Genomic DNA, 13,113 nt, shown 5'->3' on the forward strand with positions numbered 1-13,113 from the left:
GGATTAACCCTAACCCTAACCCAGCCCGGACTAGGATTAACCCTAACCCTAACCCAGCCCGGACTAGGATTAACCCTAACCCTAATCATGATTCATGTCCAGTAGAGGACACTGAATATTTCAGACTCACGTCAGAGCGAATGCCACTAGTGCTCCCACCACTACGATGAAATCCAGAATGTTCCACAGGTCACGAAAATAAGATCCATCATGCAGGATAAGACCCTGTTCAATCATCTGCAAAACACACGCACACACACACACACACACATACATACACACACACAAAATACCATGCACCAAAAATGCAACATACACACAAACTCAACAGACATACACACACACACACACACACACACACACACACACACACAAATGGCACATATAAGCATACATATGAACAGAGACAGAACCATGCACATGCGCACACAGATTTTACTGTCTTTTTACAGATTTTTGCTGTCTGACCTGATCACAAGTCACTATATTCAACTGGTTACATTTTGTTGTAAGGATATTTTATGTATCTACAGTATTGTACTGCTCACTTATTACCCACTTATTCCTTACTTATAAAGATTTCAAGTGATTTATCTGCATGTGCACTTGCCGTTTTAACACTTTAATTTTACAGGTTTGTTTAGACATATGAACTGCAGTACCTCATTCACAAGACTGTGTATACATATTATACACATACAGACATATGCACACACTGTCTCCTTAATTAGAAGTGTTGATGGCGCTTTTAGCAATATTTATTTCTCAATATCACTGCTGGGTAAAACTGACGTGCCTCTCAGACATGTTAAGCACCATCCATGCAGTCCTGACTGGAGTTGGAGGATGACTAAATTATTTTCCATGGCAACACCTCTACACCTACATGTTGGTTCTAATAAATATATATATTTCTAATAAGCTGTTGAGTGGATTCTATGTGGCTGATCTGTGACCACAGCATTTAGAATATTCTTCAAAGCACAAGAGAGAACTTGTTTACCTTGATGATCATTTCAAAGGTGAAGACGCCAGTGAAAACATAATCAAAGTAACGCAGCACCTGTTGGCAGCAAAGCAACGAATCAACAGCACAAAATATGTTTTTTAACACAAGCAGTCAACAGTACACAGTACACTCCAGAACCCAGGCACCCTGAGGAAACGCTGTGGATAATATCCAGCCATTAACCTTCTCAATTTAATTCAAATGATGATCTTGTTTTTGAGATTCTGCTGTTCATTTAATTAATAGCAACATTTGCCTCCAGCATAAACACGTGACAGCGTGCCAAGTCCATGGGTTAAATTTATTTACAGTGAATGTAATTCATTTAAATGCATGGATTTTATAAATCTAAAAATTCAAGTTAATTAAGTGGTTTGACATTCAAAATTCAGACAAAGACAAAAGAGAAGACTGAAGACTGAGCTCTCAGGAAAATGTAAGACATCTTGTAATGTAATCAGACTTGCTTTTAGCCACCAGACCCACTCAGGGAAAAACAGCAGTCAGTGAAACCCTCCATTACAAAACATAGCCAATACATCATCAAAACAACATAAACAAAGCAGCATAGCCAACACATAACCAAAGCAGCCAATACAACATAGCCAACACATAACCAAAACAGCATAGCCAACACATAACCAAAGCAGCAAAGCCAACACATAACCAAAACAGCAAAGCCAACACATAACCAAAACAGCATAGCCAACACATAACCAAAACAGCATAGCCAACACATAACCAAAACAGCATAGCCAACACATAACCAAAACAGCATAGCCAACACATAACCAATACAAAATAGTCAGTGCATAACCCAAACCACAAACTACTGCAGTGGAATCATATTAAACTACCTGACAGCCTCTTACGGCCCTTCATACTATTTCTGAATTCCTCACAGTAGACTCTGTAGGTTCTTTTAAAAGTTCTTTTTAAAAATGCTACATTATTGTTGTTTTTATTATTATCATCATCATTATGTCACTGTTTGAATACACTAACAGGGCTTGGGTTCCCCACATTACCACCCACTCACGTGTGAGGCTCAGTCTCCCTGCCATTTCATTTTGTGTATTTTGTCTGTTTGTTTTTATCTTCCACGATCCTTAAACTCTAAGTTCTTTGGTGCCCCTCCTTTTGCACTGCATATTCAAATATAGGAACTTGCTCTCTCTGTTTTGTGTATTGATTCTGCCAGTTTGCTCCAGTAAAACAGCTTTTACATCCATAATTCTGAGTTCCTGTTACAAAACAAACTCACAATAACTTGATGTTGCAGAGTCTTCTGACCTATAAAATATTACCAAACAGGCCAAGAAACTGCATGAAACTCAACAGTAGCTTGTCCATTTAAGCTCTGTTCCACAAGAGGGCTTTCAGCATTTTGGAACTCCAGTTTCAATTACTCCACATCTATGCCCATTCCAAAAGGTCCAGTTACTCCAACTAACTCCCATTCTACCAGGTCCAGTTACTCCACTAACCCCCATTCCCCCAGGTTCTGTTATTCCATCTAAATGCCTCATTCTACCAGTACCAGATGTTCCAACTAATTCCCCATTCTACCAGGTCCAGTTATTCCAACTAATCCCCATTCCACCAGTTACAACCCCTTGTTTCCCTGCTTACATCCTGCTCTGCATTACTGGACATGTATGGCTTTAATCTTGATAGGGCCAAATGCTTTTCTCCAGTGTGCCACTTGGTTCTCCAACACCAAATTCTGTTCTCACTGATAGTCCCAAACTATTCACAGGAAAAGAACAGGAGTGGTCTCACACATTGCACTGTGTAAACACAGAGAATTATATCAATTCATACCTCTGTTCACTTATTATCTCTGTTTTTATTCAACTGGAGGGTTAGAGTGCAGAACAATAACTACAAACACTCTAACCCTCCAGTTGAATAAAAACAGAGATAATAAGTGAACAGAGGTATGAATTGATATAATTCTCTGTAATTATTTGCTAAACACCATGTGGCTTTGTTTTAATTTCTTTTCATTCACAGGTTATGGTTTTTGGTATATCTGGAAATTCCAATGAACAAAACTTTGTTGACATACAGAATGTTACTACCTCTTACCCAAGTCATCAGGGACTCTTAAGTTGTCATTCATGATTTATATCTTAAACTGTCCCTAACCCAGTTACACACAACAGACATGTGTCATTTGGAGTTTCAGCAGAGGAGGATGAAACAGAGCATCTTACTTTGTTCCAGTCTGAGTTTGTGGCCACTGGGTCTTCAGCAGCCAGAGCAATGCTGCTAGCAGCAATCACCAACAGGATGCACATCTCAAAATAACGGAGATTGACCACATAGTGACAGGCCCTGCGGATGCTTTGAGAGAGGGAGTGAAATAGGGAGTGAAAGCAAGGAATAAGAGGGTTAGAGCTAGGATTAAGGAGGAGTGTGTTGTAATAAATAAGGGTTAGGATTAAGGAGGAGTGTGTTGTAATAAGTAAGGAGTAGGATTAAGGAGGAGTCTTACGGATTGCTGTGTTTGAAGATGAACATGCTGTTTGCTGGTGGAGCTTTTGAAGGCTTTAGAACTTCCTTATCTTCCTTCCCAAACCTGGAGGGTCTCAGATCTTTGCTGTTAGCTGCAGCAAACATACCCCTATCATCAGTCACTACAACATGCACTTCTGCACTTCCAAATCTTAAAACCTTTCCCACAACACATGAAATATTACTTGGTTTTATTTAAGTATAAACAGAACAAGAAGATAGTGTTATACTTATGCCAGTACCAGCACAGTCATAGAAGAGAGCAGTAACAAAATTTCAGATGCAGTTGCTGGTGTCTGTCTGAAAGGTCTCCAACCTGTCATGGAGGACAGTTCCAGGGCAGGCAGAGGATCCGTCTGCTCCATCACCCCACTAGAACTGAGGCATGCCTTGTCCTGACCCAAGGAGGGGGTGTTGTTGTTCTCTCCCTCACTGGCGCCCCTAGTGGCTAGTGCAAGCTCCAGCGTTGTGCTGTCAGTGATGCACAGCGTGGCTGGCTCTGGCTCTGGTTCCAGCTCCGACTCCCCGGGCAGGTCTTTGCGTGGTGAGCCATGAAAGCTGCACACATCTGGCTCATCTTGTCTGTGGTAGACAAAGGGCAAAGGGCAGCACTTCACTCCCCTATTGCACACATTCATTATAGCAGGTTATCGGGATCCAGCACTGATTGCGGACTAGGTTCATCAGATTTAATTCCACTAAAACAGGAATTGTCTGTAAACTCTGACTCTTCGTAGCAAGTCATTTGACTGCCAACCAGCATAGGAAAAAAAAACAAAACTGCTCACTACTGACAAAATAACAAGCACCTTCAGGTGGTCAGAAAAACATATCACCTCCCTCTTTCTCAATAGCTTTCTCATGACCTGTCAGTCTCTGTTGCCTCCACCATTCAGTCATGGTGGTGATGGCTTGCAAGTCACAACACTGACAATGCCCGAAGGAAAACATTCGGTTTGGCACCGTTTCGCACAGACCACAGGCGACTGCCACTGTAACAGTGTTTGCAGTGAAGTGATTCCTCATGCAGGAATACAACACCAGTATGTCTAACAGCTCTCTGCACAGGCCTAAGGGAGAGAAACCCAGCATGTTAGCAGAACGGATGCCTAGCGAGGAGCACACGGCCAGCCACCAGCTCACTGATGATGAAACAGACAGCAGTATTTCACATGCATGTGCAGAGCAATATGTAATGAGACAAGAGGTAAAGTATATACATGTATTGCTTCTTACCTAAACAAATACAGTCATATGGGCTATGTTTAACAGTTAACTATATAAATTAACATTGCTAACTACAGGAGTGAAGATTTTCAGGAGTTCCTGTAGTTTTAATCATTTAAACCTTTGTTTATTCATTTAAACATTTAAACTGTGTGACTAAAAATGTTAATGTTTAGGAAACAATTAAGCAAATTCATCACAAATAACTGAAATAGGAATCAAAAAATAATAATCAACAGGTTTAATTCACCCAGGTCAACAGGTTTAATTCAACCATGCCAGTTTGATAACTGGCAGATGACTTGTTCTATAAACACAAACAACAGAAAACAAAAACTGGCATTAGTGCAGAGTTGTAACACCCCAAACTCTGCCTCACCTCTGCTCACCAGTCCTGCCATCTTGACTGATCTCTCCGATATTACTGATCTGTGCATCTTTACTGCTTCTCTTCTCCTCCTCTTCCTCTCCCTCGTTCACGGTCCTCCACTCCTGGCTGGCTGGTGGGCTGGCTTCACCCTGCTCCACCTCTGTGCTGTCGTTATGAGCACCATAGTACCGTGGTTTCCGTTTCCGGGGTGCCATTTCTGGGGGCCTGTATCTACGGACCACTCTCTGTCCTCTCTCTCCGTTCACCCTGGGGCTGCGCAGCGCGCTCAGGTGGCTGCTGATAGCTCGCGGGTTGTCGGGGGAGTTTCCGGACACGGGTGTTTCTGCCAGAGGCGGGTGCAGTGCTACGGCTGGCTCTGGAGGAGGGGCAGAGAGCGCTTCCTCTGCCTCGGCCAGGTTCAAGGGCCCCGATGATTCCAGAGGTGTGGCTGTGGTCTCTGGGGAAATGGCAAGTCTGCGGAGGTGGGGACAGCCAGGTGGACCATCACGCTCCTCACTTGGGCTGCTGTACAAAATCTCCCGGCTGGACATCTGTCTGTGCCGGCGCAGCTGGCTGGTCCTTTGCTCCCACACAGACATGGTCATACGGCGCCTCCTCTCCCTCCTGGACATGAAAGAGTTAGAGGGGTTGAGAGGAGGAAGGTCAGCAAAGCTCTCAGAGTCCTCCAGAGAGTAAGCCGCGCGGCTGCGGTGAATGGCACGTTTCCTGTACAGGTACGGTCTTCTCCTTCTCCTGAGAGAGAGAGAGAGGGAGAGAGAGAGAGAGAGAGAGAGAGAGAGAGAGAGAGAGAGAGCGAGAGGAGACACAGAAACAAAAAGAAAGAAAGATTAGACACAGTTAGCATGGAGTAGACACACTATGTTTCTGCAGACAAGACTTGTCTATCACGCATGCCATATATTTCAGTAAGCAAAATGACCGCATGGCACAGTTCTCACTAAACCATATTTTGTGTTTAACAGTATTTTAAAAAATGACACGGTAAATGGTTGTTGTCATTGTGTGAATTCATTCAAATAACTGAAAACATAAACCCTTTCTAAAAGTGACCTGAAATGTATTTTGTTCCTTATAAACTTTTGTGCAAAAGTAGAATTCGACCTAATTCTGCATCTTGGAGAAACATGAAAGCATTTTTGTGACACATTGTAGAAAGGGTTCTCTCTTCTGACGTTTAGAGTTTGGAATGTATGACCCAGCTGTGCTTGCTAACACAGCTGGGATGGAAATTAACTGTATTGAGGTGTAGATAGATAGATAGATAGATAGATAGATAGATAGATAGATAGATAGATAGATAGATAGATAGATAGATAGATAGATAGAGAGATAGATAGATAGATAGATAGATAGATAGATAGATAGATAGATAGATAGATAGATAGATAGATAGATAGATAGATAGATAGATAGATGGCACAAGAAGAAGCATTTAAAGTGTGCAGCGCAAGAGCTGAAAGTACAAAAAAATAGAAACTAATATTAACAAATGGTCAGGCTTAACAGTGACAGTGAGGTGAAACATTAGATAAAAATGGCCAAACAGAAAGCTTCACCCAGGGAGGAAAATCAGGCAGGAATTGGAATGAACAGACTGTGTTACTTACTGGCACTGGAACTCTTGTGTGGTCCGTGTAATCAATGAGCGATTGGTTGAAAACAAGACATTAGTGCTTTTGTGAACAAAGACAATACAAGCCCAGCGACACAGTCCAAATCAAATAATTTTTGCAACCACAAAATCTGCTGTATCCTCATCAGACACTTCAATACCAACAAAAAAGATATTAGACTTACACCAAATATTTCCTGCTATTTCCACAGCTTATTAAATCAGTTGCAAGTTTGGGAGATTCAAATCTAATGAATTTTGGTCTGGGTGACTGGGCAGCAAAAGCGTCACATGACAACAGGATGGTAGCAGCATCAGATCGTCTTTGGAACATTAAAGCAGTAAGAAACATGGAACATATATAAGACATATATAAATGGAGTTCATATGCAGAAGCACTAACACATCAACACACACGCTTTACAGAAAAAAAAAAAGATAGAGAAGTGCTTTCCATAAGTCAAAAAAATATGTGTTTTCCATAAGTCATGCTAATGTCCATAAGTCATGCTAATTAGAAGCATGCGCTCGGTTCTCCAGCAGTCTCAGCCATGCTGCAGTTGTCTCACCTCTCTACATGCAAGATCCAAATGCCACTCGTGCAAAGTTCAGCCTTCCAGGCCACTGCTGGCAACCTCAGCTCAGAGATAAAGTGCCAAATTCATCTCTCCAGACCCAACAACCTCTGTCATCAACTATCTAGCTCAGACTGAAGCAGTGTGTTGTAACCAACCACACAGGGTCAACAAAGGGTATTATTTACTAGTGATGTATGGGCTGGCTCCCATTGCAGTCAGGTCTATCTAGAAACTAAGCAACCAGTAATTTGGATCTTTAAGTGATTTTAGGGTTTAAAACTAATGCTTCTAACATCACCATGAGAAAGAAGCAAGTGGTGTTTTTTCTACTGCAAAACAGAAGGAAACGATGAACTGCAAAGAAACACATGCATTACAGAACAATGTTAACCTCACTGCAGCAAAGCACTATACTGTGGGAATGCTGACATAAGACTGAAGGCTGAGTGATGCCCTAATTGCATGTTTTTTTTCCTTTTTTATGTATTATGAAGACTTGCAGTTTAGCCTAATAGACTAGACTGTGTAAGGAATCTGGATATGCAGTTTAGCCTCATAGACTAGACTGTGTAAGGAATCTGGATATGCAGTTTAGCCTAATAGACTAGACTGTGTAAGGAATCTAGATATGCAGTTTAGCCTCATAGACTAGACTGTGTTAGGAGTCTGGATACACAGTTTAGCATAATAGACTAGACTGTGTTAGTAATCTGGATATGCAGTTTAGCCTAAATGACGAGACTGTGTTAGGAATCCGGATATGCAGTTTAGCCTAATAGACTAGACTGTGTTAGGAATCTGGATATGCAGTTTATCCTAATAGACTAGACTGTGTTAGTAACCCGGATATGCAGTTTAGCCTAATAGACTAGACTGTGTAAGGAATCTAGATATGCAGTTTAGCCTCATAGACTAGACTGTGTAAGGAATCTGGATATGCAGTTTAGCCTAATAGACTAGACTGTGTAAGGAATCTAGATATGCAGTTTAGCCTCATAGACTAGACTGTGTTAGGAGTCTGGATACACAGTTTAGCATAATAGACTAGACTGTGTTAGTAATCTGGATATGCAGTTTAGCCTAAATGACTAGACTGTGTTAGGAATCCGGATATGCAGTTTAGCCTAATAGACTAGACTGTGTTAGGAATCTGGATATGCAGTTTAGCCTAATAGACTAGACTGTGTTAGAAACCCGGATATGCAATTTAGCCTAATAGACTAGACTGTGTTAGGAATCCGGATATGCAGTTTAGCCTAATAGACTAGACTGCGTTAGTAACCCGGATATGCAATTTAGCCTAATAGACTAGACTGTGTTAGGAATCCGGATATGCAGTTTAGCCTAATAGACTAGACTGTGTTAGGAATCTGGATATGCAGTTTAGCCTAATAGACTAGACTGTGTTAGTAACCCGGATATGCAATTTAGCCTAATAGACTAGACTGTGTTAGGAATCCGGATATGCAGTTTAGCATAATAGACTAGACTGTGTTAGTAATCTGGATATGCAGTTTAGCCTAAATGACTAGACTGTGTTAGGAATCCGGATATGCAGTTTAGCCTCATAGACTAGACTGTGTTAGGAGTCTGGATACACAGTTTAGCATAATAGACTAGACTGTGTTAGTAATCTGGATATGCAGTTTAGCCTAAATGACTAGACTGTGTTAGGAATCCGGATATGCAGTTTAGCCTAATAGACTAGACTGTGTTAGGAATCTGGATATGCAGTTTAGCCTCATAGACTAGACTGTGTTAGTAACCCGGATATGCAATTTAGCCTAATAGACTAGACTGTGTTAGGAATCCGGATATGCAGTTTAGCATAATAGACTAGACTGTGTTAGTAATCTGGATATGCAGTTTAGCCTAATAGACTAGACTGTGTTAGGAATCCGGATATGCAGTTTAGCCTAATAGACTAGACTGTGTTAGGAGTCTGGATATGCAGTTTCAGTATGTGGTGCTCATGGTAATGTTAAAAGGTTCCGTTTCACTTCTAGTTCAGCCTGGTTTAGTATTGTTTAAATTGGGTTAGGAGGGTTCAAATTCACAACTATAGGAGGGTGCTGGCAAAATAAGTCCGGCCCACTCATCCCTACTGATCACCCGCTCATCCGTACTAATCACCCACTCATCACTACTAATCACCCTCTCATCACTACTAATCACCCTCTCATCACTACTAATCACACTGTAAATGTAATTTTACACTTTCAGAAGTTTCAGTCATGCCATTGAATATTAAAAATACAAATTTTGTTACTGTGAAAAAATATTACACTGAAGTTACTATTACATGCTTGGTGTCAGAAGTGTACCATTATAGCCATGCAGTGGTTTGTTTCCAGCAGACATGCATGTGAGTGTGGTCTCATCTCGGGGCTTTTAGATGCCTGGACTAAATCCTCAGCTGTCTTCAGCCTCAGATCCATATTACCTATAACTCCTCTATGACCGCACCGCCAGAGGCAGACACCATCGTGGAGTTTTGAGATCAACACACCTACAAGGCCTCTCATGGTTCTTATGCTCCCAGATTCAGTGTTGACATCTGCACTGCAGCGAAAGTCTGTGAGAAGTCTCAGTAATCCTTCTTTTCATTCCAGGGAAGCCACATCTCTGTGACCTCACAGACTCTTCCCTGCCTAGACTGGGAAGTCTTCCAGTTGTCATGACAATGGTCTTTTGAATTTATAGCAAATTTCTGAGCAATGGGCTAAACAATGTGATATATTGATGGGGACACATTGGACCACATCCGAGAATGCCTCTAACATTTTGACATGACCAGTTCAATTTCACTTCAAGGTTTATATTCCAGCTGCAAACGAAACCTGGCAATACAAATTATGCTATGTGTAAGATATGTGTGATGATTTCACTAATCCACACAGTCTAAATACAGGTGATCACACCCTTATCCTCACACTCACAGGATCTCAGACAAGTAATCTGTCAAGAAATGAACAGGCAAATTTTAACCAGGCACTTTCTAATATTCGGAACATCACCATAACAACATAAAAGAAGAGACGTAAAGGATTCACTTTTACAAGTCTAACAGTCATATACTTCAAAATATTTCCTCACTCTAAATTATAACCAAGTGCTTTTTTACCAACAGACACAGAGCCATTTAACAGAAACCCAGACAATTCTGGTGTAGGCAGAGTTAGTAGCATGTTCACATCTATGTGAAGCAAAGAAGGTCCTGCCGCTTACTCTGAAGACATGAAGGACGACATGGGTCCAACCTCTTTCGCCTTCTGCAAAGCATGTTTCTGGCTGAATGCTTCCTCTTCCTCCTCTTCATCCTTGACAATGACCAGAGATAAGACTGTGTGATGATAACAGGGATTCCAACTCATAACTAGGGCATTATAATATTTTAGGATGAGAATATTCCTCCTTTGGTGTAAAGCTGGAATCATGAATCATACATAAAATGAAGATATTTTTATCAAGGTTAACCATACCTTCGTGAGCTCTTGAGCATTGGCTAAATTGTCAACTGCAATAGCCAAGAAGACATTGAGAAGTGTGTCTATTTGTTCTGTCAAAGGTCGAGAAATGGCTACTCATTTGTGGAAGTGGTAACAGAAAGGAATAGATCAAGTTTACAAATTATCTGAATAGAATACAAAATCATGGCTTTTTTTTTTTCTTTTTGATCTAGAACCTAAAAGACTTCTGGTTTACAGTAATACAAAATAAAATCTGAGCATGTAGAGGGTCCAGGACAGAGCCTTGTGGGACACCAATACCGTGTATTGTTAAACTGTATTGTGTAAGCAGTTAACCTGTTAAACCAGGAGCTGCTCAATTAGCACCTCACAGCCTCAGAAGATTTGCTGTATAGTGAAGTGTAAAATAATTTACTGATTTTTCTACGAAATTCATTGTATAATTTACACAATTAACTACTGCAGGCCATATAATAAAAGATACAGTTTCCAAATAATGTGAGGACGATGAAGTATATTGAGGACCACATTCCTGTCTTGACTCCACCCTGAGAGCGTATCCCGTTGTACATCACCTCATTCCAGTCCTCACCTGTAAGGATCTGGAGGCACAGACAGTAATGTTAACTCAGGCTATTCACAGCATGCGGTGTTTTACTGAAAGTTTTGACTTTAGATATCGATGACTAAAATGCAAACTGAAGGTCTACCTCTTCAAAATGCATTTACATGAGCACTAATCCTGCACTTAGTCATTTTATTAATATAGTCTTGCACTTGCCTGACAGAGCTCTAGATTTATGGTATGTTTAGACTCTATCCTAGTTGTACAAGCATAGGGATTACTTCCATGGAGACAACGAAATACCTGTAAGTCACTCTGTGCTGCAAATGTAATTTGTTTTTATTTAAGCCTCCAACAGCCCATAAACTCCCATCAATGCTTATTTTTGAGAACTTAATTGCTAGCACAATAAATCCAATAGCCACTGAAGCAAACATGTAGGGTTTTATGGTTTAACCTGCCCCTGCTCAGACTCTTCAGTGTCTTTCACTTGTGCAGATTTGGGCCATACCTGAAACACTGTCATGATGGCAGCTGGAAACGTATCAAAGTTAGTGGGAGTGTAATCTTCAAAAGTGAACCTGCAGGATGAGAACGAGAACAAATGACTGACATCTGCATTATATTTTATTCACAAAAACTGGTAATCTGTCTAATGCCCAGAAAATACATTAGTTGCATCATCAGCTACTGAAATTCAGTCTCCTACTGTCTTTTCTTTACCTTTCAGGCAAAGCCTCTATTAAAGACTTCATCATGTTCACTGCTTTGTATTGTCTGCATTTTTATGTATAGGAGTTAGACACACAACCTCAAAAACTGGGATGGCTTTTCTGGGAATGTCCTAATGATTTGATACATTTCTTAAAGGGACTGCACTGTATTAGTCTAGGTGAATATCTCTCTGGAAATCCTTACATTTTTATGGTGTACCACAGGGCTCTGTACTTGGCCCACTTTTATTTTCATTTGCTGCCATTGGGTCACATTGTTAAAAAGCATGGAGCCGATTTTCATATCTGTGCAGACGATACCAAATTTTGTACAGCCAGTTGATACCACTGACCCAAATAAACTCAACCTGTAAAGTATCATTAACTGGATACGTTATACTTTTTTTAACTAAATAATGGAAAAAAGTAATCCTCATTGTTAACAATTAAGCAAAGAAATCAAATGTTGGGAAATTTGCATTTACAAACAAATTAAGAATTGGGAATCTTGGTGTAATTTCTGATTCAACTTGCAACATTTTATCAATTGTTTAACTCTTATTCCTTCAGATTCCTTTTCTTCTATTTAAATTATTCTTAATTTTCCTTTTTTCTTCACGATGTTTCATTTATGTTGTTTGTGAAGCACTTTGAGATGTTTTGCTTAGAGGTTTGTTAGGTGCTATGTTATAATTATTATTATTATTATTATTATTATTTTATTTTCAGTCTCACCTGCCACCAAACAGCTGCATACCAAGCAGGGCAAAAACCACAATGAAAAGGAAAAGGAGGAAAAGTAAACTAATGATGGACTTCATGGAGTTCATCAGAGAGACCACCAAGTTTCTCAAGGATGCCCAGTACCTGAAACAAAGACACAGCACACCTGAAACAAACACAGCACACCAGAAACAAAGACACAGCACACCTGAAACAAAGACACAGCACACCTGAAACAAAGACACAGCGCACCTGAAACAAACACACAGCGCACCTGAAACAAACACAGCACACCAGAAACAAAG

At 40.5% G+C, this 13,113-nt stretch overlaps 1 protein-coding gene across 1 annotated transcript in view; it reads right to left on the reverse strand.

Moving 5' to 3' along the window:
* Window positions 1–13,113, reverse strand: part of LOC113580060 (voltage-dependent R-type calcium channel subunit alpha-1E) — a 95,330-nt gene that overhangs the window by 32,705 nt on the left and 49,512 nt on the right. The window contains 11 exon segments of the mRNA XM_035522043.1: window positions 131–237; window positions 1,004–1,063; window positions 3,229–3,358; window positions 3,510–3,621; window positions 3,846–4,111; window positions 5,136–5,750; window positions 10,566–10,657; window positions 10,820–10,887; window positions 11,292–11,409; window positions 11,884–11,953; window positions 12,821–12,952. Coding sequence (XP_035377936.1) covers window positions 131–237; window positions 1,004–1,063; window positions 3,229–3,358; window positions 3,510–3,621; window positions 3,846–4,111; window positions 5,136–5,750; window positions 10,566–10,657; window positions 10,820–10,887; window positions 11,292–11,409; window positions 11,884–11,953; window positions 12,821–12,952 — 1,770 coding nt within the window.

This window comes from Electrophorus electricus, chromosome 23, assembly GCF_013358815.1.
Source record: "Electrophorus electricus isolate fEleEle1 chromosome 23, fEleEle1.pri, whole genome shotgun sequence".
Classification (NCBI taxonomy): Eukaryota; Metazoa; Chordata; class Actinopteri; order Gymnotiformes; family Gymnotidae; genus Electrophorus; species Electrophorus electricus.